Source organism: Oncorhynchus nerka, unplaced genomic scaffold, assembly GCF_034236695.1.
Source record: "Oncorhynchus nerka isolate Pitt River unplaced genomic scaffold, Oner_Uvic_2.0 unplaced_scaffold_1246, whole genome shotgun sequence".
Lineage (NCBI taxonomy): Eukaryota > Metazoa > Chordata > Actinopteri > Salmoniformes > Salmonidae > Oncorhynchus > Oncorhynchus nerka.
The window spans coordinates 13,586-37,168 of NW_027040095.1; the positions used below are offsets into that span (position 1 = coordinate 13,586).

Consider the following 23,583-nt stretch of genomic DNA (forward strand, 5'->3'; position numbering starts at 1 on the left):
CACACACATACCGGACTCCGTTACACACTCTCTCACTTAATAACACACACACATACAGCGGTAACTCTCTCAGCTAGCTAACTCACACACACATAACTGGTTGGTAGCTAGGACACACTAAAGGCGGGAGGCAGCGGTAACTGGTTGGTAGCTAGCTAGGACTCCGTTACACAAGGTGGGAGGCAGCGGTAACTGGTTGGTTGCTAGCTAGGACTCCGTTACACAAGGCGGGAGGCAGCGGTAACACTGGTGCTATATTTCCGTTTTATTTTTATTTGTTGGCGGGATAACACTGGTCTTAGCTCAGTTATTTTGGGGGAGGCAGCGGTAACACTGGTTGGTTGCTAAACGAGCTAGGACTCCGTTACACAAGGTGGACAGCGGTAACACTGGTTGCTAGCTAGCTGACTGAACAAGGAACAGCGGTAACACTGGTGCTTTAACTGGTCACAAGGCGGGAGGCAGCGGTAACACTGGTTAGCTAGTAGGACTCCGTTACACAAGGCGGGAGGCAGCGGTAACTGGTTGGTAGCTAGCTAGGACTCTGGTACACAAGGCGAGAGGCAGCCGTAACTGGTTGGTTGGTAGCTAGCTGGGACTCCGTTACACAAGGCGGGAGGCAGCGGTAACGTTGGTTGGTAGCTAGCTAGGACTCCGGAACAAGGCGGGAGGCAGCGGTAACTGGTTGTTTACACAAGGCGGGAGGCAGCTGTAACACTGGTTGCTAGCTAGCTAGGACTCCGTTACACAAGGCGGGAGGCAGCAGTAACTGGTTGGTTGGTAGCTAGCTAGGACTCCGTTACACAAGGCGAGAGGCAGCGGTAACTGGTTGGTTGGTAGCTAGCTAGGACTCCGTTACACAAGGCGGAGGCAGCGGTAACTGGTTGGTAGCTAGCTAGGACTCCGTTACACAAGGCGGGAGGCAGCGGTAACTGGTTGGTTAGGACTCCATTACACAAGGCGGGAGGCAGCGGTAACTGGTTGGTAGCTAGGACTCCGGTACACAAGGCGGGAGGCAGCGGTAACTGGTTGGTTGATAGCTAGGACTCCGGTACACAAGGCGGGAGGCAGCGGTAACTGGTTGGTAGCTAGCTAGGACTCCGTTACACAAGGCGGGAGGCAGCGGTAACTGGTTGGTAGCTAGCTAGGACTCCGGTACACAAGGCGGGAGGCAGCGGTAACTGGTTGGTAGCTAGCTAGGACTCCGTTACACAAGGCGGGAGGCAGCGGTAACTGGTTGGTAGCTAGCTAGGACTCCGGTACACAAGGCGGGAGGCAGCGGTAACTGGTTGGTAGCTAGCTCCGGTACACAAGGCGGGACTCCTGGTTACAGCTAGGACTCCGGTACACAAGGCGGGAGGCAGCGGTAACACTGGTTGCTAGCTAGCTAGGACTCCGTTACACAAGGCGGGAGGCAGCGGTAACTGGTTGGTAGCTAGCTAGGACTCCGGTACACAAGGCGGGAGGCAGCGGTAACTGGTTGGTTGGTAGCTAGGACTCCGGTACACAAGGCGGTAACTGGTTGGTAGCTAGCTAGGACTCCGTTAGCACTAGGACTCCGGCGGGGAGGCAGCGGTAACTGGTTGGTTGCTAGCTAGCTAGGACTCCGTTACACAAGGCGGGAGGCAGCGGTAACACTGGTTGCTAGCTAGCTAGGACTCCGTTACACAAGGCGGGAGGCAGCGGTAACACTGGTTGCTAGCTAGCTAGGACTCCGTTACACAAGGCGGGAGGGTTGGGAGGCAGGTAACAGCGGTGGTTGGTAGCTAGCTAGGACTCCGGTACACAAGGCGGGAGGCAGCGGTAACTGGTTGGTTGGTAGCTAGCTAGGACTCCGGTACACAAGGCGGGAGGCAGCGGTAACTGGTTGGTTGGTAGCTAGGACTCCGGTACACAAGGCGGGAGGCAGCGGTAACTGGTTGGTAGCTAGCTAGGACTCCGGTACACAAGGCGGGAGGCAGCGGTAACTGGTTGGTTGGTAGCTAGGACTCCGGTACACAAGGACAGCCTGGTTGGTAGCTAGGACTCCGTTACACAAGGCGGGAGGCAGCGGTAACTGGTTGGTAGCTAGCTAGGACTCTGGTACACAAGGCGAGAGGCAGCCGTAACTGGTTGGTTGGTAGCTAGCTGGGACTCCGTTACACAAGGCGGGAGGCAGCGGTAACTGGTTGGTTGGTAGCTAGCTAGGACTCCGGTACACAAGGCGGGAGGCAGCGGTAACTGGTTGGTAGCTAGCTAGGACTCCGGTACACAAGGCGGGAGGCAGCGGTAACTGGTTGGTAGCTAGCTAGGACTCCATTACACAAGGCGGGAGGCAGCGGTAACTGGTTGGTAGCTAGGACTCCGGTACACAAGGCGGGAGGCAGCGGTAACTGGTTGGTTGGTAGCTAGGACTCCGGTACACAAGGCGGGAGGCAGCGGTAACTGGTTGGTAGCTAGCTAGGACTCCGGTACACAAGGCGGGAGGCAGCGGTAACTGGTTGGTTGGTAGCTAGCTAGGACTCCGGTACACAAGGCGGGAGGCAGCGGTAACTGGTTGGTAGCTAGCTAGGACTCCGGTACACAAGGCGGGAGGCAGCGGTAACTGGTTGGTAGCTAGCTAGGACTCCATTACACAAGGCGGGAGGCAGCGGTAACTGGTTGGTAGCTAGCTAGGACTCCATTACACAAGGCGGGAGGCAGCGGTAACTGGTAACTGGTTGGTTGGTAGCTAGGGACTCCGGTACACAAGGCGGGAGGCAGCGGTAACTGGTTGGTAGCTAGCTAGGACTCCGGTACACAAGGCGGGAGGCAGCGGTAACTGGTTGGTAGCTAGCTAGGACTCCGGTACACAAGGCGGGAGGCAGCGGTAACTGGTTGGTTGGTAGCTAGGACTCCGGTACACAAGGCGGGAGGCAGCGGTAACTGGTTGGTAGCTAGCTAGGACTCCGGTACACAAGGCGGGAGGCAGCGGTAACTGGTTGGTAGCTAGCTAGGACTCCGGTACACAAGGCGGGAGGCAGCGGTAACTGGTTGGTAGCTAGCTAGGACTCCGGTACACAAGGCGGGAGGCAGCGGTAACTGGTTGGTAGCTAGCTAGGACTCCATTACACAAGGCGGGAGGCAGCGGTAACTGGTTGGTAGCTAGCTAGCTAGGACTCCGGTACACAAGGCGGGAGGCAGCGGTAACTGGTTGGTAGCTAGGACTCCGGTACACAAGGCGGGAGGCAGCGGTAACTGGTTGGTTGGTAGCTAGGACTCCGGTACACAAGGCGGGAGGCAGCGGTAACTGGTTGGTAGCTAGGACTCCGGTACACAAGGCGGGAGGCAGCGGTAACTGGTTGGTAGCTAGCTAGGACTCCGGTACACAAGGCGGGAGGCAGCGGTAACTGGTTGGTTGGTAGCTAGGACTCCGGTACACAAGGCGGGAGGCAGCGGTAACTGGTTGGTAGCTAGCTAGGACTCCGGTACACAAGGCGGGAGGCAGCGGTAACTGGTTGGTAGCTAGCTAGGACACGGTTTAGTTTGCCCCTCATCATCAAGGCTAACCTCCTTCATGAAGTGATTTGTTTGACAATCAGATGAAAACCAGTCATGATGTTGTGTTCATGGCACATTAAAAGGTCATACATTTTCAGTTAAATGACATGTCTTCACACAGAGGAAGTCCCGTGAAGAAAACATAAGTGCCTCCTTATGGAAATCAAATGCCTGTCCAACTGATTCATCCTGGTGCCAGCCCTGAGGGACAGGTAGAGTTTTCATACAGGAATCAACAACAATGCATAGGCTATTACTGTTGACCAGGTAATGGTTCTAGAACAATCCACAGGAACATTGTGTAGCAAAATAACCCAAAACGATTTGGTATGAGGAAGATGGTGTCTGTAATTTTTTGGTTTATCGTCCCAGCTCTAGTACGTGCGCGCGCGCACACACACACACACACACTCTCTGATGCCAGCTGGAATGGCTCTGTCAGATATAAGACAATCAGGAAGAATCACCAAATATAACCGATTGCTCAGTCAGATTGATCTCTATCTCGTACCATTACTGACGACCAACTGCTCAGTCCCACATCATCCACACTACCATTATCCACCACAGAATCTGCTTCCAGACTGGTGCACTATATAGGGAATAGGGTGCCATTTCAGATGGTGCACTATATAGGGAATAGGGTGCCATTTCAGATGGTGCACTATATAGGGAATAGGGTGCCATTTCAGATGGTGCACTATATCAGTGTTCAGCTCGTCTCTTGCAGCAGTAGCTCTGGTCCAGGGTGTTTTTCCCCCGGCTTCGCTCTTCACTATTGGAAGACAATGGTGAGAGAGCAGCTGAAAGACACCCTGCACCAGAGCTACTGCTGGGGATACGGACTGGTACTCAAGATCTGTTGATTTAACTGATTGATTTTCTTTGTAAATTTGAGCTTAAGAACAATAATAAATAAAAGCTTTTCTAAATAGTGTGCCTGTTTGAATGCTTTGGTGGAGATTTGTTGAAACTAAGTCTTTAATTCTTTCATACATTTCTAAACTGTCCTCCATGATGTTTTGTCAAACAGAACTCTGTCAGACATTCAGTAACCAACATGGAACGCTGTAGTGGAACAAAATTCAGAAAGTTTAAACATATATTTTTAAGTATCTTTATTGATGCTTCAATTCATTTAGCATGTGGTGAACAATATTTTTCTAGATAAAAGGATGCGTAGCGTGTAGTTTAAACGTGTGCTTGCTTTTCTCCTTAGAAAAAAATAAAAGGGTGAGTGTCACTTCCTGTCGTGAGGAGACTGGTGCATCCTCTGTGGAAATCTGTAATGGGAGGGGCCACAGCCTCCTACGTTCTCCGATTAACGTATTGACACGCTCCTTGACCACTTGGTTTCTGGGTCACGGAGGGGAAGGTCTTTTGCCCAATTAGGGAGTATGTATTGTGTGTATTGTGTGTACTCTATGTATTGTGGGGAGTCTCTATGTTCTGCTGGAAGTATCCTTTCCTTGCTCTGCACCCAGAAGACACTGGACTGCGTTCTGGCTTCCTCTCACCTGTCCAGTCCTGCTTGCTCTCCGAGGATTCAATCTGGGGGCACGTTGTAGAGAGCTCTCAACAATGCACCTTTTTAAAGGCAATGTCCCTGCATCTGCTCAGATTGCATTCACAGTAAGGGCTGCAGATGTCTGCTCAATCAGGAATTACCTACAGCGCGCTTCATGTTGAATTCTGGCCTTAATTGAGTTCCCCTAATTGTTCTGGGAAGATTATATATATATATTTAATACTTTCTTGACTAGAAAACAATGGTTAACTCTATAGGTGACGAGGAGGATCACATCACTACAAACTAGCTTACTGAATCAGGATATCACTGACTGGCCAGGAGACCGGAAGTGGAGTAGCAAGTCCAGTAGTACATCCCAAATGGCACCCTATTCCCTATATAGTGCACTACATTGGCCAGAGCCCTATGGGTCCATGTAGTGCACTATATAGGGAATAGGGTTCCATTTGGGACAGCCAATACATTGCTACCCTTTCAGTGTCTTATGATTGGTCCGTCCTCTCCTCAGTATAACTGAGACTCCTCCTCCCCCATTGGGACTCAGGAACACGGAACCCCTCCCGGGACACGGGTTCCACCACCAGTTCTAGAAGACCTGGAGGTTCTGGAACCGTCAGCTCAGTCACCCGGAATAAGGGGCAGTAGGCTCGGCCAATCAGGGCCAGCTTGCCAGATGGGATCCGGGGGTCTGGACCCCTCAGCCGGCGCCAGTACACCAGGAAGTGGCGTACGAGTTGGGCAGGGTAGCGCCAGCGCAGGGTGGCGTTGAGATTAAGTTTATTGGCGCCCCTCAGCCACACCACGTCATAGAGACACACACTCTGGACTGGGAGGGGAGGAACGGAGAGGACTCAGCATCCAGGATCTGGGAGGAGGGAGACAGACAAACGTCTTATAAGAAACACGGACACACACTCTGGACTGGGAGGGGAGGAACGGAGAGAGACTCAGCATCCAGGATCTGGGAGGAGGGAGACAGACAAACGTCTTATAAGAAACACGGACACACACTCTGGACTGGGAGGGGAGGAACGGAGAGGGACTCAGCGTCCAGGATCTGGGAGGAGACAGACAGACAGACGTCTTATAAGAAACACGGACACACACTCTGGACTGGGAGGGGAGGAACGGAGAGGGACTCAGCATCCAGGATCTGGGAGGAGGGAGACAGACAGACGTCTTATAAGAAACACGGACACACACTCTGGACTGGGAGGGGAGGAACGGAGAGGGACTCAGCGTCCAGGATCTGGGAGGAGGGAGACAAAGACAGACATCTTATAAGAAACACGGACACACAAATCAATTACTTTTATAAATGATTGAAATGTACAAACAGTTACAACATTACTTATACTGAACAAAAAGATCTGGGAGGTGGAAAACACGACTGGTTCATTCTGCTGTATGTGGTGACCAGGTGGAAAACACATTCTGCTGTATGTGGTGACCAGGTGGAAAACACATTCTGCTGTATGTGGTGACCAGGTGGAAAACACATTCTGCTGTATGTGGTGACCAGGTGGAAAACACATTCTGCTGTATGTGGTGACCAGGTGGAAAACACATTCTGCTGTATGTGGTGACCAGGTGGAAAACATGACTGGTTCATTCTGCTGTATGTGGTGACCAGGTGGAAAACACGACTGGTTCATTCTGACTATATGTGGTGGCCAGGTGGAAAACATGACTGGTTCATTCTGCTGTATGTGGTGGCCAGGTGGAAAACACATTCTGCTGTATGTGGTGACCAGGTGGAAAACACGACTGGTTCATTCTGCTGTATGTGGTGACCAGGTGGAAAACATGACTGGTTCATTCTGCTGTATGTGGTGGCCAGGTGGAAAACACGACTGGTTCATTCTGCTGTATGTGGTGGCCAGGTGTAAAACACGACTGGTTCATTCTGCTGTATGTGGTGACCAGGTGGAAAACACGACTGGTTCATTCTGCTGTATGTGGCGGCCAGGTGGAAAACACGACTCATACATTCTGCAGAACAGGTATCGGCCTACTACATCTACAGGAGAGAGCTGTTGAGGAGAGTGTTGCCCAGCTACTCATTTGAAGTATATTTGCCATTTGCTAAAGCAACTAGAATTGTCCTAATGGTCCTGCCTTTGTAGCTATGTTGTCATTTGTACAGGTCAAACCGCAACTGAGCGAGTCCAATCAAACATTGTGGTTGTACTCGACCTCTGACACGAGGCCCCTCTGTTTCAGTCTCTGGCTGAGTCGTTGTATTTCCTGGTATGGCGTTGTGTTATTCCCCACAGGGATGATTCAGTCTCTGGCTGAGTCGTTGTATTTCCTGGTATGGCGTTGTGTTATTCCCCACAGGGATGATTCAGTCTCTGGCTGAGTCGTTGTATTTCCTGGTATGGCGTTGTGTTATTCCCCACAGGATGATTCAGTCTCTGGCTGAGTTTCCTGTTGTATTTCCTGGTATTTCCTGGTATGGCGTTGTGTTATTCCCCACAGGGATGATTCAGTCTCTGGCTGAGTCGTTGTATTTCCTGGTATGGCGTTGTGTTATTCCCCACAGGGATGATTCAGTCTCTGGCTGAGTCGTTGTATTTCCTGGTATGGCGTTGTGTTATTCCCCACAGGGATGAGTCAGTCTCTGGCTGAGTCGTTGTATTTCCTGGTATGGCGTAGTGTTATTCCCCACAGGGATGATTCAGTCTCTGGCTGAGTCGTTGTATTTCCTGGTATGGCGTTGTGTTATTCCCCACAGGGATGATTCAGTCTCTGGCTGAGTCGTTGTATTTCCTGGTATGGCGTTGTGTTATTCCCCACAGGGATGATTCAGTCTCTGGCTGTCGGTGTATTTCCTGTATTTCCTGGTGTATTTGATTCAGTCTCTGGCTGTGTGTTGTATTTCCTGGAATGGCGTTGTTTATTCCCCACAGGGATGAGTCAGTCTCTGGCTGTGTCGTTGTATTTCCTGGTATGGCGTTGTGTTATTCCCCACAGGGATGATTCAGTCTCTGGCTGTGTCGTTGTATTTCCTGGTATGGCGTTGTGTTATTCCCCACAGGGATGATTCAGTCTCTGGCTGTGTCGTTGTATTTCCTGGTATGGCGTTGTGTTATTCCCCACAGGGATGAGTCAGTCTCTGGCTGTGTCGTTGTATTTCCTGGTATGGCGTTGTGTTATTCCCCACAGGGATGAGTCAGTCTCTGGCTGTGTCGTTGTATTTCCTGGTATGGCGTAGTGTTATTCCCCACAGGGATGAGTCAGTCTCTGGCTGTGTCGTTGTATTTCCTGGTATGGCGTTGTGTTATTCCCCACAGGGATGATTCAGTCTCTGGCTGTGTCGTTGTATTTCCTGGTATGGCGTTGTGTTATTCCCCACAGGCTTTAAAGGGATGATTTTGACCATACGGGTGTTTTGAAATGCTAATAGCCAAGGTCAAAGCACGAGCACTGAGGCAGAGAACAATGGGTATGCATCAACGGTTATACCCTACCTGCCTATAATGCTCTTAGGATTGTTCTAGAAATGTCTCTTTTTTTTCTATGCGTACGAACATTCTAAATTCCGTATTTTAAAACAGTTTCTAAACAATATTGATAAGTGAGGCCTAAGAGTCGGGGACAATATTGATAAGTGAGGCCCCAGGCCTAAGAGTCGGGGACAATATTGATAAGTGAGGCCCCAGGCCTAAGAGTCGGGGACAGTATTGATAAGTGAGGCCTAAGAGTCGGGGACAGTATTGATAAGTGAGGCCCCAGGCCTAAGAGTCGGGGACAGTATTGATAAGTGAGGCCCCAGGCCTAAGAGTCGGGGACAATATTGATAAGTGAGGCCTACGAGTCGGGGACAGTATTGATAAGTGAGGCCCCAGGCCTAAGAGTCGGGGACAGTATTGATAAGTGAGGCCCCAGGCCTAAGAGTCGGGGACAGTATTGATAAGTGAGGCCCCAGGCCTAAGAGTCGGGGACAGTATTGATAAGTGAGGCCTAAGAGTCGGGGACAGTATTGATAAGTGAGGCCCCAGGCCTAAGAGTCGGGGACAGTATTGATAAGTGAGGCCCCAGGCCTACGAGTCGGGGACAGTATTGATAAGTGAGGCCCCAGGCCTACGAGTCGGGGACAGTATTGATAAGTGAGGCCCCAGGCCTACGAGTCGGGGACAGTATTGATAAGTGAGGCCCCAGGCCTAAGAGTCGGGGACAGTATTGATAAGTGAGGCCCCAGGCCTACGAGTCGGGGACAGTATTGATAAGTGAGGCCCCAGGCCTAAGAGTCGGGGACAGTATTGATTCCATTGATGGGTAATTCTGTGGTGAGGTCTCTCTCTCTCACCATAATCTCTCCGACCCGGCATTTGAAGGGTGTGTCCTTATCTCCTCCATCACGCTGCACGCTGACACACACGTCCCTCAGAGCACAGCCCTGCAGCTCCAACTGGGAACACCTGGCACACACACACACACGTTATTACAAACAGTATTACTAGCCTATATCACACACACACACGTTATTACAAACAGTATTACTAGCCTATATCACACACACACACGTTATTACAAACAGTATTACTAGCCTATATCACACACACACATCTCTCAGAGCACAGCCCTGCAGCTCCAACACACACTCACACAGAGGTCTTCTTACCTGACAGTCCATCCGTCTGGGTTCCACTGTCCACAGCTCTGAGAGAACTGTCTCATTAACTGGTGGTCCTCTGTTAAAGCAACAGGCTCAATACTGCTGGCTACACACACACACACACACACACACACACACACACACACATCAATAATAATACAACACTTTTACAACTCAGGGATATCCTGAACTGTGTGTGATATGACTCACTGGGTATATCCTGAACTGTGTGTGATATGACTCACTAGGTATATCCTGAACTGTGTGTGATATGACTCACTAGGTATATCCTGAACACCTCTGTGTGATATGACTCACTAGGTATATCCTGAACTGTGTGTGATATGACTCACTAGGTATATCCTGAACACCTCTGTGTGATATGACTCACTAGGTATATCCTGAACTGTGTGTGATATGACTTTCTAGGTATATCCTGAACACCTCTGTGTGATATGACTCACTAGGTATATCCTGAACACCTCTGTGTGATATGACTCACTAGGTATATCCTGAACTGTGTGTGATATGACTCACTAGGTATATCCTGAACACCTCTGTGTGATATGACTCTCTAGGTATATCCTGAACTGTGTGTGTGATATGACTCACTAGGTATATCCTGAACACCTCTGTGTGATATGACTCACTAGGTATATCCTGAACTGTGTGTGATATGACTCACTAGGTATATCCTGAACACCTCTGTGTGATATGACTCACTAGGTATATCCTGAACACCTCTGTGTGATATGACTCACTAGGTATATCCTGAACACCTCTGTGTGATATGACTCACTAGGTATATCCTGAACACCTCTGTGTGATATGACTCACTAGGTATATCCTGAACTGTGTGTGATATGACTTACTGGGTATATCCTGAACACCTCTGTGTGATATGACTCACTAGGTATATCCTGAACTGTGTGTGTGATATGACTCACTAGGTATATCCTGAACTGTATGTGATATGACTCACTAGGTATATCCTGAACTGTGTGTGTGATATGACTCACTAGGTATATCCTGAACACCTCTGTGTGATATGACTCACTAGGTATATCCTGAACACCTCTGTGTGATATGACTCACTAGGTATATCCTGAACACCTCTGTGTGATATGACTCACTAGGTATATCCTGAACTGTGTGTGATATGACTTACTGGGTATATCCTGAACACCTCTGTGTGATATGACTCACTAGGTATATCCTGAACTGTGTGTGATATGACTCACTGGGTATATCCTGAACACCTCTGTGTGATATGACTCACTAGGTATATCCTGAACTGTGTGTGTGATATGACTCACTAGGTATATCCTGAACTGTGTGTGACATGACTCACTAGGTATATCCTGAACTGTGTGTGATATGACTCACTAGGTATATCCTGAACATCTCTGTGTGATATGACTCACTAGGTATATCCTGAACTGTGTGTGTGATATGACTCACTAGGTATATCCTGAACTGTATGTGATATGACTCACTAGGTATATCCTGAACTGTGTGTGATATGACTCACTAGGTATATCCTGAACTGTGTGTGATATGACTCACTGGGTATATCCTGAACTGTGTGTGATATGACTCACTAGGTATATCCTGAACTGTGTGTGACATGACTCACTAGGTATATCCTGAACTGTGTGTGATATGACTCACTAGGTATATCCTGAACATCTCTGTGTGATATGACTCACTAGGTATGTCCTGAACACCTCTGTGTGTGCAGAGTGTAGCATCAGCAGTCTTTAACTCCAGAGAGACAGTGACCCCAGGAGACGGCTTATAGATCAGAGACACAAAGACCCTGGAGGATAGAGGCACCTGGAGAGAAAAGATCCTGGGAGGGGAGAGAGGGAGAAGAGAGGGAGCGATGAGAAGGGGAAGAGAGGGAGAAGAGAGGGAGCGATGGGAAGGGGAAGAGAGGGAGAAGAGAGGGAGCGATGGGAGCGATGGGAAGGGGAAGAGAGGGAGAAGAGAGGGAGCGATGGGAAGGGGAAGAGAGGGAGAAGAGAGGGAGCGATGGGAAGGGGAAGAGAGGGAGAAGAGAGGGATGGGAAGGGGAAGAGAGGGAGCGATGGGAAGGGGAAGAGAGGGAGTGATGGGAAGGGGAAGAGAGGGAGCGAAGGGAAGGGGAAGAGAGGGAGCGATGGGAAGGGGAAGAGAGGGAGCGATGGGAAGAGAGGGAGAGAGGGGAAGGGGAAGAGAGGGAAAGGGGAAGAGATGGAGCGATGGGAAGGGGAAGAGAGGGAGAGAGGGTAAGGGGGAGAGAGGGGAAGGGGAAGAGAGGGAGAAGAGAGGGGGAGCGATGGGAAGGGGAAGAGAGGGAGCGAAGGGAAGGGGAAGAGAGGGAGAAGAGAGGGAGTGATGGGAAGGGGAAGAGAGGGAGAAGAGAGGGAGCGATGGGAAGGGGAAGAGAGGGGAAGAGAGGGAGCGATGGGAAGGGGAAGAGAGGGAGAAGAGAGGGAAGGGGAAGAGAGGGAGCGATGGGAAGGGGAAGAGAGGGAGAAGAGAGGGAGCGATGGGAAGGGGAAGAGAGGGAGAAGAGAGGGAAGGGGAAGAGAGGGAGAAGAGAGGGAGCGATGGGAAGAGGGAGAAGAGAGGGAAGGGGAAGAGAGGGAGAAGAGAGGGAGGGAAGGGGAAGAGAGGGAGAAGAGAGGGAGGGAAGGGGAAGAGGGAGAAGAGAGGGAGTGATGGGAAGGGGAAGAGAGGGAGCGATGGGAAGGGGAAGAGAGGGAGAAGAGAGGGAGCGATGGGAAGGGGAAGAGAGGGAGAAGAGAGGGAAGGGGAAGAGAGGGAGAAGAGGGAAGGGGAAGAGAGGGAGAAGAGAGGGAGCGATGGGAAGGGGAAGAGAGGGAGAAGAGAGGGAGCGAAGGGGAAGAGAGGGAGCGATGGGAAGGGGAAGAGAGGGAAAGAGAGGGAGTGATGGGAAGGGGAAGAGAGGGAAGAGAGGGAAGGGGAAGAGAGGGAGAAGAGAGGGAGCGATGGGAAGGGGAAGAGGGAGAAGAGAGGGAAGGGGAAGAGAGGGAAGAGAGGGAGAGAGGGAGGGAAGGGAGAAGAGGGAGGAAGGGGAAGAGAGGGAGAAGAAGGGGGGAAGGGGAAGAGGGGAAGAGAGGGAGGGGAAGAAGGGGGAAGAGGGGAGAGAGAGGGGGAAGAGGGAAGAGAGAGAGGGAGCGATGGGAAGGGGAAGAGAGGGAGAAGAGAGAGGAGGGAGAGGAGGAAGAAGGGGAAGAGAGGGAAGAGGAAGAGAGGGAGAGAAGAGGAAGGGAAGGGGAAGAGAGAGAAGAGAGGGAGAAGAGGGAAGGGGGAAGAGAGGAGAAGAGAGGGAGCGATGGGAAGGGGAAGAGAGGGAGAAGAGAGGGAGCGAGGGAAGGGGAAGAGAGGGAGCGAGAGGGAAGGGGAAGAGAGGGAGGAAGGGGAAGAGTGAGGGAAGAGAGGGAGAAGAAGAGAGGAGAAGAAGGGAGAGGGGAAGAGAGGGAGCGATGGGAAGGGGAAGAGAGGGAAGAGAGGGAGCTGAGGGGAAGAGAGGGAAGGAGGGAGCGAGGGAGAAGGGGAAGAGGGGAAGGGGAAGAGAGGGGAGAGAGAGGGGAAGGGGAAGAGAGGAGAAGAGAGGGAAGAAGGGAGAAGAGAGGGAGAGAGGGAAGAGAGGGAGAAGAGAGGGAAGGGGAAGAGAGGGAGAAGAGAGGGAGCGATGGGGGAAGAGAGGGAAGAGAGGAAAGAGAGGAGGGAGCGAAGGGGAAGAGGGGAGCGAAGGAAGGGGAAGAGAGGGAGCGAGGGGAAGGGGGGAGAAGAGAGAGGGAGAAGGGGAAGGGAAGGGGAAGAGAGGAGAAGAGAGGGAGTGATGGGAAGGGGAAGAGAGAGGGAAGGAGAGAGCGAGGGAAGGGGAAGAGAGGGAGCGAGGGGAAGGGGAAGAGAGGGAGAAGAGAGGGAGCGAGGGGAAGGGGAAGAGAGGGAGAAGAGAGGGAGCGAGGGGAAGGGGAAGAGAGGGAGAAGAGAGGGAGCGAGGGGAAGGGGAGAGAGGGAGCGAGGGAAGAGAGGGAGAAGAGAGGGAGAAGAGGGAAGGAGGGGAAGGGGAAGAGAGGGAGAAGAGAGGGAGCGAAGGGAAGGGGAAGAGAGGGAGCGAGGGAAGGGGAAGAGAGGGAGCGAGGGAAGGGGAAGAGAGGAGAAGAGGGAGCGAGGGAAGGGGAAGAGAGAGAGGAGGGAGCGAGGGGAAGGGGAAGAGAGGGAGCGAGGGAAGGGGAAGAGAGGGAGAAGGGGAAGAGAGGGAGAAGAGAGGGAGCGAGGGGAAGAGAGGAGGGAGAGCGAGGGGAAGGGGAAGAGAGGGAGAAGAGAGGGAGCGAGGGAAGGGGAAGAAGAGGGAGAAGAGAGGGAGAGGGGAAGAGAGGGAGAAGAGAGGGAGCGATGGGAAGGGGAAGAGAGGGAGCGAGGGAAGAGAGAGGAGCGGAAGGGGAGAAGAGGGGAAGAGAGGGAGCGAAGAAGAAGGGAGAAGAGGGGAAGGGGAGAAGAGAGGGAGGGAAGAGAGGGGAAGAGAGGGAGCGAGGGGAAGGGGAAGGAGGGAGAAAGAGGAAGAGAGGGAGCGAGGGGAAGGGGAAGAGAGGGGGAGGGAGGGGGGGAAGGGGAAGAGAGGGAGCGAGGGGAAGAGAGGGAGAGAGGGGAAGGGGAAGAGAGGGAGCGAGAGGGAAGGGAAGGGAGAAGGGAGAGAGAGAGGGAGCGAGGGAAGGGGAAGAGAGGGAGAAGAGAGGGAGCGAGGGGAAGGAAGAGAGGGAGAAGAGAGGGAGCGAGGGGAAGGGGAAGAGAGGGAGAAGAGAGGGAGCGAGGGAAGGGGAAGAGAGGGAGAAGAGAGGGAGCGAGGGAAGGGGAAGAGAGGGAGAAGGGAGAAGGGAGAGGGGAAGGGGAAGAGGGGAAAGAGAGGGAGCGAGGGAGGGGAAGAGGGAAGAGAGGGAGCGAGGGGAAGGGGAAGAGAGGGAGAAGAGAGGGAGCGAGGGAAGGGGAAGAGAGGGAGAAGAGAGGGGAAGAGAGAGGGAGCGAGGAAGGGGAAGAGGGGAGAAGAGGGAGCGAGGGAAGAGAGGGAGAAAGAGAGGGAGCGAGGAAGGGAAGGAAGGAAGAGGGGAAGGGGAGAGAGGGGAGCGAGGGGAAGGGGAAGAGAGGGAGAAGAGAGGGAGCGAGGGGAAGGGGAAGAGAGAGAGAAGAGAGGGAGCGAGGGGAAGGGGAAGAGAGGGAGCGAGGGGAAGGGGAAGAGAGGGAGCGAGGGGAAGGGGAAGAGAGGGAGAAGAGAGGGAGCGAGGGGAAGGGGAAGAGAGGGAGAAGAGAGGGAGCGAGGGGAAGGGGAAGAGAGGAGAGGGGAGCGAGGGAAGAGGGGAGCGAGGGAAGGGAGAGAGAGGGAGCGAGGGGAAGGGGAGAAGAGAGGGAAGGGGGAAGGGGAAGAGGGAAGAAGGGGGAGAAGAGAGGGAGCGAGGGGAAGGGGAAGAGGGAGAAGAGAGGGAGCGAGGGAAGGGGAAGAGGGAGAGAGAGGGGAAGGAGGGAAGGGGAAGGGGAAGAAGAGGGGAAGGGGAAGAGAGGGAGAAGAGAGGGAGCGAGGGGAGAAGGAGGGGAGCGAGGAAGGGGAAGAGAGAGAAGAGAGGGAGCGAGGGGAAGGGGAAGAGGGAGAAGAGAGGGAGAAAGAAGAGAGGGAGAAGAAGAGGGAGCGAGGGGAAGGGGAAGAGAGGGAGAAGAGAGGGGAAGGGGGAAGAAGAGAGGAAGAGAGGGAAGGGGAAGAGAGGGAGAGCGAGGGGAAGGGGAAGAGAGGGAGAAAGGGAAGAGAGGGAGCGAGGGGAAGGGGAAGAGAGGGAGAAGAGAGGGAGCGAGGGGAAGGGGAAGAGGAGGGAGCGAGGGGGGGAAGGGGAAGAGAGGGAGAAGAGAGGGAGCGAGGGGAAGGGGAAGAGAGGGAGAAGAGAGGGAGCGAGGAAGGGGGAAGAGAGGGAGAGGGAGCGAGGGAAGGGGAAGAGAGGGAGAAGAGAGGGAGCGAGGGGAAGGGGAAGAGAGGGAGAAGAGAGGAGCGAGGGAAGGGAAGAAGAGAGGAGGGAAGGGGAAGAGAGGAGAAGGGAAGAGAGGGACAGAAGGGGAAGAGAGGAGAAAGGGGAAGACAGGGAGAGCGAGGGGAAGGGGAAGAGAGAGAAGAGAGGGAGCGAGGGAAGGGGAAGAGAGGGAGAAAGGGGAAGAGAGGGAGAAGAGAGGGAGCGAGGGGAAGGGGAAGAGAGGAGAAGAGAGGGAGGAGGGAAGAAGAGAGGGAAGGGGAAGGGAAAGAGAGGGAGCGAGGGGAAGAGGGAGAGAGAGGGAGCGAGGGGGAAGAGAGGGAGAAGAGAGGGAGCGAGGGAAGGGGAAGAGAGGGAGAAGAGAGGGAGCGAGGAAGGGGAAGAGAGGGAGAAGAGAGGGAGCGAGGGAAGGGGAAGAGAAGCTAGGGAAGGGGAAGAGAGGAGGAGAAGGGGAGAGAAGAGAGGGAGCGAGGGAAGGGGAAGAGAGGGAGAAGAGAGGGGAGCGAGGGGAAGGGGAAGAGAGGGAGAAGAGAGGGAGCGAGGGAAGGGGAAGAGAGGGAGAAAGAAGAGAGGGAGCGAGGGAAGGGGAAGAGGGAAGAGAGGGAGCGAGGGGAAGGGGAAGAGAAGAGAGGGAGCGAGGGGAAGGGGAAGAAGGGAAAGAGAGGGAGCGAGGGGAAGGGGAAGAGAGGGAGAAGAGAGGGAGCGAGGGGAAGGGGAAGAGAGGGAGAAGAGAGGGAGAGCGAGGGAAGGGGAAGAGAGGGAGAAGAGAAGGGAGCGAGGGGAAGGGGGAAAGAGAGGGAGGGAGCATTATAAGGGGAAGAGAGGGAGAAGAGAGGGAGCGAATGGGAAGGGGAAGGGAGGGAGAAGAGAGGGAGAAGGGGAAGAGAGGGAAGAAGAGGGAGCGAGGGGAAGGGGAAGAGAGGAGAGAGAGGGAGCAGGAAGGAAGAGGAAGAGGGAAGAGAGGGAGAAAGGAGGAAGAGAGAAGCGAGGAAGGGAGAAGAGAGGGAGCGAGGGGAAGGGGAAAGAGAGGGAGAAGAGAGGAGCGAGGGGAAGGGGAAGAGAGGAAAAGAGAGGGGAGAAGAGAGGGAGCGAGGGGAAGGGGAAGAGAGGGAGAAGAGAGGGAGCGAGGGAAGAAGGAAGCGAGGGGAAGGGAAGAAGGGAGAAGGAGGAGCGAGGAAGGGAAGGGAAGGGAAGAGGGAGAAGAGAGGGAGCGAGGGGAAGGAAGAGGGAAGAGAGGGAGAAGAGAGGGAGCGAGGAAGGGGAAGAGAGGGAGAGAGGGGAGAGGGAGGGGAAGAGAGGGAGCGAGGGAGAAGGGGAAGAGGGAGAAGAGAGGGAGCGAGGGGAAGGGGAAGAGAGGGAGAAGAGAGGGAGCGAGGGGGGAAGGGGAAGAGAGGGAGAAAGGGAGAGAGAGGAGCGAGGGAAGAAGAGGAAGCTACAGAGAGGGGAAGAGAGGGAGAAGAGAGAAGAGAGGGAGAAGAGAGGGAGCGAGGGGAAGGGAAGAGAGGAGGCCATAGCATTTGAATCCTTAAAGCTGTAAGAGGAATATACAAGCCCTCATGAACACACACTCCCCACACTCCCCCACACAAAATCCCAACACTCCCCCACACACTCCCCCTACACTCCCCCACACACACTCCCTACACACTCCCCCACACTCCCCCACACACACACCCCCTTCACACTCCCCCCACACTCCCCCACACTCCCCACACACTCCCCCACACACACCCCCACACACTCCCCCCCCACACACTCCCCCACACACTCCCCTTCACACACACTCCCCCACACACAGCTCCCACTCCCCCACACACTCCCCACACACACTCCCCCACACACTCCCCAAACACTTCACACTCCCCAAAACTCCCCCCACACACCCCCCACACACTCCCCCCCCACACTCCCCTTCACACTCCCCTTCCACACACTCCCCAAACTCCCCCACACACTCCCCTTCACACTCCCCTACACTCCCCCACACACTCCCCCACACACTCCCCACACACTCCCCTTCACACTCCCCTTCACACTCCCCACAAATCCCCTTCACACTCCCCTACACTCCCCTACACTCCCCCACACACTCCCCTACCTGGCGCAGACTTTAGACAGCATGGAGGGTAGGACGCCCTCTACGAGCAGAGAGCTGCCCCCGCTCCAGGCATCTTCAGGGCAGCCCTGGGTCCTCAGCCAGCCCTCCCCCTCGAGGGTCTCTCTGTAGTATAGGGGTTGCAGCTCCTGGGCATCCAGGTTGAACCAGCTACGATCCACCTCACGCTACACAACCCAGCAGACACACACAGGACAGATCAGAGGGTAACTACAGGACACGAATAGGACAGAATCCCATCCAATGATACATATTGCAGTACAATGCATTCCAAAGAAGACCCAGATCCTTGTTGTTCCTCATAGTGTGACAGTCATGGACTTTTGGATGCATGATAATTGGGCAGCCAAACGACCGCAGTCTCCGTAATAACCGCTGAGCACATTTTCTCCCTTCCTCCTCTCCTAACTGCATGTGCTGCCATAGAAATCTAATGAATAGAACAGGCGTCCCCATTCAAGTCAATTATGGCATAATGGGTGGACTGGCAGCCATTGCGAGTGTACCCCATAGGAGCAGAGCAGGAAGTGTACCCATTGGAGCAAAGCAGGAAGTGTACCCATCAATATGTGCTGTGATTTGTTGATACAATTCAACTGACAAATACATTATATTGCATGAGGCACATCAGTTAACATAATTTGAATGAAAATTCTACATTATCATGGAAAGTATTGCATCACAATACCCAGGCAGCCATGGTGGGGGCAATTTTATGAATATTCTAGACATAGAACCCGTCCTCTGATTGGTTGACTCACTCACCTGTCCCCTCCAGTAGAGGCTGGTCCCAGCACCCTGGCAGAAGGATGAGACGAAAGGGAGGGGCGACGAGGGCCGGTGGACATATAGGAAGTCAGACAGAAGAGACCAGAACCTGCACACAGGAAATAGGATGTGACATTGTAGGATACGACATAGGAGGGTCACTTTCGACTGTGGCTATGCTACGTGTGGTATGAGTGAGCGCTTTTATAAGAGAGAAAATATAGTCTATTTTATTAGTTTATTCAACAGGGTCCAGGGACCATGTATAACAAACATGGCACCAGATGTTAGCATCAGATGTTAGCGCCAGATGTTAGCATCAGATGTTAGATGTTAGCACCAGATGTTAGCACCAGATGTTAGCACCAGATGTTCGCACCAGATGTTAGCGCAGATGTTAGCGCCACATGTTAGCGCCAGGTGTTAGCGCCAGGTGTTAGCACCACATGTTAGCGCCAGATGTTAGCGCCAGATGTTCGCATCAAGTGTTAGCACCAGATATTGGCACCACATGTTAGCATCACATGTTAGCGCCACGTGTTAGCGCCACGTGTTAGTGCCACGTGTTAGCGCCAGGTGTTAGCGCCAGATGTTAGCGCCAGATGGTAGCGCCAGATGTTATACGGTGTGGCGTTCGAAAAAACATCCCACTACACTAGACAAAATCCCCAAAACAACCACAGCGCTACACTAGACAAAATCCCCAAAACAACCCCAGCGCTACACTAGACAAAATCCCCAAAACAACCACAGCGCTACACTAGACAAAATCCCCAAAACAACCACAGCGCTACACTAGACAAAATCCCCAAAACAACCACAGCGCTACACTAGACAAAATCCCCAAAACAACCCCAGCGCTACACTAGACAAAATCCCCAAAACAACCACAGCGCTACACTAGACAAAATCCAAAACAACCACAGCGCTACACTAGACAAAATCAAAACACAGCGCTACACTAGACAAAATCCCCAAAACAACCACAGCGCTACACTAGACAAAATCCCCAAAACAACCACAGCGCTACACTAGACAAAATCCCCAAAACAACCACAGCGCTACACTAGACAAAATCCCCAAAACAACAACCCAGCGCTACACTAGACAAAATCCCCAAAACAACCCCAGCGCTACACTAGACAAAATCCCCAAAACAACCACAGCGCAAAATACACTAGACAAAATCCCCAAAACAACCCCAGCGCTACACTAGACAAAATCCCCAAAACAACCACAGCGCTACACTAGACAAAATCCCCAAAACAACCACAGCGCTACACTAGACAAAATCCCAAAACAACCCCAGCGCTACACTAGACAAAATCCCCAAAACAACCACAGCGCTACACTAGACAAAATCCCAAAACAACCACAGCGCTACACTAGACAAAATCCCCAAAACAACCCCAGCGCTACACTAGACAAAATCCCCAAAACAACCACAGCGCTACACTAGACAAAATCCCCAAAAACAACCACAGTGCTACACTAGACAAAATCCCCAAAACAACCACAGCGCTACACTAGACAAAATCCCCAAAACAACACAGCGCTACACTAGACAAAATCCCCAAAAAACAACCACAGCGCTACACTAGACAAAATCCCCAAAACAACCACAGCGCTACACTAGACAAAATCCCCAAAACAACCCCAGCGCTACACTAGACAAAACCCCAAAACAACAGCGCTACACTAGACAAAACAACCCAGCGCTACACTAGACAAAATCCCCAAAACAACAGCGCTACACTAGACAAAATCCCCAAAACAACCACAGCGCTACACTAGACAAAATACACTAGACAAAAAAATCAACCACAGCGCACACTAGACAAAATCCAGCCAAAACAACCCCAGCGCTACACTAGACAAAATCCCCAAAACAACCACAGCGCTACACTAGACAAAATCCCCAAAACAACCACAGCGCTACACTAGACAAAATCCCCAAAACAACCCCAGCGCTACACTAGACAAAAACAACCACAACCTACACCCCAAAATCCCCAAAACAACCACAGCGCTACACTAGACAAAATCCCCAAAACAACCCCAGCGCTACACTAGACAAAACAACCACAGCGCTACACTAGACAAAATCCCCGCTACAAGACAAAATACAGCAGCTACACTAGACAAAATCCCCAAAACAACCACAGCGCTACACTAGACAAAATCCCCAAAACAACCCCAGCGCTACACTAGACAAAATCCCCAAAACAACCACAGCGCTACACTAGACAAAACAACCACAGCGCTACACTAGACAAAACAACCACAGCGCTACACTAGACAAAACAACCACAGGGCTACACTAGACAAAACAACCACAGCGCTACACTAGACAAAATCCCCAAAACAACCACAGCGCTACACTAGACAAAATCCCCAAAACAACCACAGCGCTACACTAGACAAAATCCCCAAAACAACCCCAGCGCTACACTAGACAAAATCCCCAAAACAACCACAGCGCTACACTAGACAAAATCCCCAAAACAACCACAGCGCTACACTAGACAAAATCCCCAAAACAACCACAGCGCTACACTAGACAAAATCCCCAAAACAACCCCAGCGCTACACTAGACAAAATCCCCAAAACAACCACAGCGCTACACTAGACAAAATCCCCAAAACAACCACAGCGCTACACTAGACAAAATCCCCAAAACAACCACAGCGCTACACTAGACAAAATCCCCAAAACAACCCCAGCGCTACACTAGACAAAACAACCACAGCGCTACACTAGACAAAATCCCCAAAACAACCACAGCGCTACACTAGACAAAATCCCCAAAACAACCACAGCGCTACACTAGACAAAATCCCCAAAACAACCCCAGCGCTACACTAGACAAAATCCCCAAAACAACCACAGCGCTACACTAGACAAAATCACCAAAACAACCACAGCGCTACACTAGACAAAATCAAAACAACCAGCGCTACACTAGACAAAACAACCACCTAAAGACAAAACCCACAGCGCTACACTAGACAAAATCCCCAAAACAACCACAGCGCTACACTAGACAAAATCCCCAAAACAACCACAGCGCTACACTAGACAAAATCCCCAAAACAACCACAGCGCTACATTAGACAGTAAAAGCAGCAGAAGTTCATCTCACTTGTCCTGTTCCTTCCTGAAGTCATTCTTGTCTGGGATGGACTCGTACACCCAGCCTGGAGCAAAGATGGCCGTGGAGAAGTCATGTTTACGAATCATCTCCAGAGCCTGGGGAGGGAGGGAGGGACAGATGTTTATATATTGTTACGAGTACACACCACTTTATGATCACACACACACACACACACACACACACACACACACACACACACACACACACACACACACACACGCAACCATAATAAACTCCACTTCTTTAAGAAGACACACACACACGTACCTGTGACTAAGCACTGACACACACACCCTCCCCCAAAATCTCCCACCATCCCCCCTCCCACCCACACACCCCACCCTTCTCCCACCATCTCCCTACTCTCCCCCTCCCAAAATACCCACACACCCCACCCTTCTCCCACCATCTCCCTCCTCCTCCCCTTCCCCACTCCGACCCTCCCCAAAACCCTCCGCTACCCTCCAACCCTCCTACCCACACACCCCACCCTTCTCCCACCATCTCCCTCCTCCCCCTCCCCCCCTACCCCCTCCTAGACCCTCCGACCCGACTCTTCCAGTTCTAACCTTATTAGTCTCCAGCTTCCCCCCCACCACCTCTCCCCTGGCGAACACGTCCACCCCAACAAAGATGTCCGCCAGCCGGCCCTGAGCAGCTGAGTAGGCCTTCATTCCCTCCAGGTTCTGCTCTGTCCAGTTATAGTTGGTGAAGATACCATCACACGCTGAGAAAAACACTCTGAGAGAAGGGGGGAGTGGAGAGAGAGAGAGAGAGGTGGGGAGTGGAGAAAAGAAACAGAGGTGAAGGGGGAGTAGAGAGAGAGAGAGAGAGGGTGAAGGGGGAGTGGAGAGAGAGAGGTGAAGGGGGAAGTGGAGAGAAGGTGAAGGGGGAGTGGAGACAAAGAGACCACAGCGCTGAAGGGGGAATGGAGAAGAGAGGTGAAGGGGGAAGTGGAGAGAGAGGTGAAGGGGGAGTGGAGAGAGAGAGGTGAAGGGGGAGTGGAGAGAAGAGGTGAAGGGGGAGTGGAGAGAGAGAGGTGAAGGGGGAGTGGAGAGAGAGAGAGGTGTAAAAGATCTCCTTATCTTCCCTATCCGCATTTTCCACTCCCTCCCCTCCTCTCCCCCTCCCCTCAACCTCCTCTCCCCCTCCCTCCTCCTCCCCCTCCCTCACCTCCTCCCCCCCACAGCCTCACCTCCTCTCCCCTCACCTCCTCTCCCCCTCCCTCACCTCCTCTCCCCCTCCCTCACCTCCTCTCCCCCTCCCTCACCTCCTCTCCCCCCCTCCCCTCACCTCCTCTCCCCCCCCTCACCTCCAAAATCCCCAACCCCCTCACCTCCTCTCCCCTCACCTCCTCTCCCCCATCCCTCACCTCCTCTCCCCCTCACCTCCTCTCCCCCCTCCCTCACCTCCTCTCCCCCGTCCACCTACCTGTTGGATGGGTTGAGTTCGTTCTGCCATTTGAGCTGTCCGTTCTCCAGAACAGAGTCATACCACAACACCATACTACCAGGGACTCTCTCGTGCATCTGGTCCGTCAGATAACGTAGAAACAGAGGAGTGTTCTTCACAGCAGTCTCCTAATTACACGAGAGGAGACGGAGGGCAGGGAACATACACGTTATCAATCATCGACGTGTTTCCCAAATGGCCCCCTCTGTCCCCTAGTCCACTACTTTAGACCAGGGCCCATTACGTCTGCACTGTTGTCATGTTGTATGTGGCAGGCCAACGTGTTTCCCAAATGGCCCCCTCTGTCCCCTAGTCCACTACTTTAGACCAGGACCCATTACGTCTGCACTGTTGTCATGTTGTACGTGGCAGGCCAACGTGTTTCCCAAATGGCCCCC

At 52.8% G+C, this 23,583-nt stretch overlaps 1 protein-coding gene and 1 long non-coding RNA gene across 5 annotated transcripts in view; one reads left to right on the plus strand and one right to left on the minus strand.

Annotated features, from left to right (window-relative positions):
• Positions 1-1,578: 1,578 nt before the first annotated feature.
• On the plus strand, positions 1,579-2,687 carry LOC135569041 (uncharacterized). Of its 2 annotated transcripts, none has more exons than XR_010462812.1 (3): positions 1,579-1,726; positions 2,040-2,175; positions 2,232-2,687. It is a non-coding gene; the product is annotated as an uncharacterized LOC135569041 (long non-coding RNA). The 2 variants fall into 2 exon arrangements; XR_010462813.1 differs by having other exon boundaries at positions 2,436-2,687.
• A 1,935-nt stretch (positions 2,688-4,622) lies between these two features.
• The window catches only part of engase (endo-beta-N-acetylglucosaminidase), a 36,624-nt gene continuing 17,663 nt past the window's right edge, over positions 4,623-23,583 (minus strand). Inside the window, exons 6-15 of one of the 3 annotated variants that reach the window (XM_065015863.1) lie at positions 23,165-23,313; positions 22,303-22,474; positions 21,722-21,828; positions 18,576-18,687; positions 17,793-17,977; positions 11,381-11,523; positions 9,678-9,777; positions 9,363-9,474; positions 5,957-6,011; positions 4,623-5,861 (exon numbers count right to left, since the gene is read on the minus strand). In XM_065015863.1, the coding sequence (XP_064871935.1) occupies positions 5,533-5,861; positions 5,957-6,011; positions 9,363-9,474; positions 9,678-9,777; positions 11,381-11,523; positions 17,793-17,977; positions 18,576-18,687; positions 21,722-21,828; positions 22,303-22,474; positions 23,165-23,313 (1,464 nt within the window). In that variant the 3' untranslated portion in view covers positions 4,623-5,532. The other 2 variants (XM_065015864.1, XM_065015865.1) reach the window with 2 other exon arrangements.